This window comes from Gekko japonicus, unplaced genomic scaffold, assembly GCF_001447785.1.
Source record: "Gekko japonicus isolate JY-2015 unplaced genomic scaffold, Gekko_japonicus_V1.1 scaffold522, whole genome shotgun sequence".
Taxonomy (NCBI): Eukaryota; Metazoa; Chordata; class Lepidosauria; order Squamata; family Gekkonidae; genus Gekko; species Gekko japonicus.
Genome location: NW_015169790.1, coordinates 792,238 through 795,318, shown reverse-complemented (window position 1 = coordinate 795,318; position 3,081 = coordinate 792,238). Strand labels below are relative to the sequence as shown.

General features: G+C 44.0%; 1 protein-coding gene across 1 annotated transcript in view; it reads right to left on the bottom strand.

Moving 5' to 3' along the window:
• SLC41A1 (solute carrier family 41 (magnesium transporter), member 1) overlaps positions 1–2,008 on the bottom strand; it is a 44,170-nt gene extending 42,162 nt beyond the window's left edge. The window contains exons 1-2 of the mRNA XM_015417022.1: positions 1,990–2,008; positions 191–1,552 (exon numbers count right to left, since the gene is read on the bottom strand). Of these exons, the coding sequence (XP_015272508.1) occupies positions 191–574 (384 nt within the window). The 5' untranslated portion in view covers positions 575–1,552; positions 1,990–2,008. The remainder of the gene's footprint in view (positions 1–190; positions 1,553–1,989) is intronic.
• Between the last annotated feature and the right edge of the window lie 1,073 nt (positions 2,009–3,081).

The following is a 3,081-nucleotide window of genomic DNA, read 5'->3' as shown; positions in this document are numbered from 1 at the left end:
GCTGGGGAGGGGAACCTCAAACAATTGGACATATAAGCCAATGACTCACTTATGCTCATCCCAGACTAAGTCCCCCTTCAACCAGGCCTGGGGGCAGCAAGCTTTTGTAGAATTTAAAGCCACCAACAGCAAATGGTACAAATTTAAAAGTCTAGAAACAGTATATGACAAGCCCATGCCACAGTCTTACCTGTACCATGTCCAACACCATCCCAGCAGCTACCGTCCCAAACCCTGCCAGCAGGAAAGGAAAGAGAACTTGCAGCCCAATTGAAAAGGCGGTCTCTTTGAGAGGAGAGCGTGGCTCTGGGCCCCGGTCTGTGCTGGTATCATCACTCTCAGTGGTCTGACTGCCATTCTCCAGCAGGGCATCCTCCTCGTGTACACCTCTGGCATTGGCTCGAGATTCTATCACCACCACCTCCACTCCGACTACTTCAGGTCCCAAAAACTCCGAAGATTCAACTAGATGCTCTCTATCAGGGCTGGAGAGACAGTCTATAGACCCTGAAACAATGGGTAGCACCACTCCATTGGTGTGATGAGCTTCTTTTTGTTCCTGCGTGGATGTCATGTTGCAAGATTACAAAGGCTTCCCCAAACCGCTGATGTACTACAGAAGACAATTGCTAAAGAAGTTTTTTGTTTGTTTGGGGGTTCAGCCAATATGCCCTTTGGCATATAGATACCCACCCCCCTAAACTCACAGTTCTGTCTTTAGCTGCAAGGTCTGCTTCCCTAGCAAAAACCCCCATCAAGCAGAATCCAGAACTGGAGATGCCAGCCACAGAGCCAGCAGAGAAACTGCAGCGGATTCCAACAAGATCAGACCCACTCTGGTTTGCCTTGCCTGCAGTTCTCCCTTAGGCAAGGATCCTTCAGACACAATCCACAAATTGGTCAGATTATTTACTTCTTTGGTTCATAAATTCCTGGATCATCTTCCCAGACCTGTATCCTCTTAGTTTCAGGTCCAGATTAGTTTGGTTATGTTTCTTTTTTTAACAGCAACTGCAAGGAATAAATAGTTCAATAGTTCTTTAGAGATGATGGAAGAGAGATTTTTTCCCAGAAAGGCACACTGTAAATTAGAAACTTTAAAAACAATCTGAAGCAAATTTGGATCCTAGCTTTTTTAAAAAAAAAATGATAAAGCTTCTGAATTTAGTTTCCTAGCCAGTTGCTGTTTTATCCACTTTGTAGGACTTGAAAAATAGAACTTTTTGAGTCATCAGTCCTTTCCTCCGGAAGGAAAGCTCTACTTTCATAGGATTCCAGGAAATTCAGAGGGGCTTGGTTAGCAGCTTGTAGCAGGTCTTCTCACCTTCTCCAGCTGCCCATCACACTCTTTGCAAGACAGTCTGGCTTCCCGAGAGCTGTGAGCAGAGCCAACCTCTTTCTCAGAAAGGAAATCTCTCACCTTGCATCATGTGGCAATGAAGGTTTTTATTTAAAGCAACAGAAGTCCCCAGAGAGGCTTACGCTGTGAGCATATCCCGTTCTAGACTGAAAAATTCTTCCACTGACATTTCAGGAATCACTCTGCTCTCACCTTTAAAAAAAGGGGGGTGGGGAAGTACACATGATATAGCTTTTAGGTAAGCACAGAACAGCTCTTTCATTCACAAAGTCCCTCCCTCCCATGTAGTCATATATATATATATATCAATAGCTTTACTGTTCTTGTTTATGCTGGTGGAATTAGCTCTTTCTTTCTTTTTTTTAAAAAAACCAACACTCTACATGTACAGCCACAATATAAAACACAGCTGCAAAGGAAGAGGCCCTTACATTTCCTCTGCTCCTACCCAGTTTCCCTTCCTGACATTAGAACCCCTCCCAATTGAGTTCTTCATCCACAATTGTCACAGGACATAAACCACAGATGTGTTACATGCACAGAACAAACACCTTTGTTTACAGCTTGTGAGCCAATGCAACTGCAGACAATGAGCACCCTTGAAGCTGAGTCAGGCCAGCATTTCATACCTTCAGAGCTATTCCTCAGTCAGGAGGGACATACACAACACTTCTGGATTCCAAAGCCAAAAACCTGACAGTTTCTTTCCTACAAGTGGTGGTGGGGGGAGAAGAACATCACACAGGGGAGGTGCATGAATGTGTTAGTGTATATGCAGTACTGCCCTCTGCTGTGTGCATGATGCTTCCAATCCAGTCGCTCGCTAAATTTTGTTTATATATATCATCTGGGGCAGGAAAAGGAGGGATATTACATATTAGTAAACTACTGTTGTATTTACATGTGAAGTCCCTGCAATGCACAACCTGGCTTTTTCATCTGCCATACAAGAAGCCTTGCCGCTCTTCTAGGCTTGAGGTATTAAGGCATACAAATTTAAGCCTCTGGCTTGGCACTACTGTTCCTGCTGCATGTGAAAATTAGGATTCTGTTCCTTTTGGAAAGAGAACCAGGTTCATTTTTGAAGAAGAAGAGTTGGTTTTTATACTACATTGTTTTCTACCCAAAGGAGTCTCAAAGCAGCTTACAATCACCTTCCCTTCCTCTCCAACCAAAAGACACCCTGTGAAGTAGGTGGGACTCAGAGAGCTCTGAGAGAACTGTGACTGACCCAAGGTCACCCAGCTGGCTTCATGTGGAGGAGTGGGGAATCAAACCCAGGTGTCCAGGTTAGAGTCCGCTGCTCTTAACCACTTTTAGCTTCCAAGTGTAGCCATGTTCATCTACAGCAGAACAACTTAATTCAAGTCCAGTAACACCTTAGAGACCAAGAAGATTTTTTGTCAGATAAGAGTTCCAACTCATGTTGGAAGAAGGGAGCCTTGACTCTGGAAAGATCTTGTTGGTCTCCAGGTACTACTGGACTCGAATCTAGGTTCATTTTACTCTCCCTAAGCAAGCCCAAAGGCCCACATACATCAATAGAGCAGTATTTTTTTTTTACACAGCTAAATCTTTTCTTCACTGAAATGAAACACAGACTCCTTACAGATAGGAGATTACTTGTCCCATAAGCCATACACACCACACCCTTACATAGCACTTGGTAGTAACAGCCCGTGAGGTCCCAAGTTACCTGAATTCATCAATTTCAAAGCCAA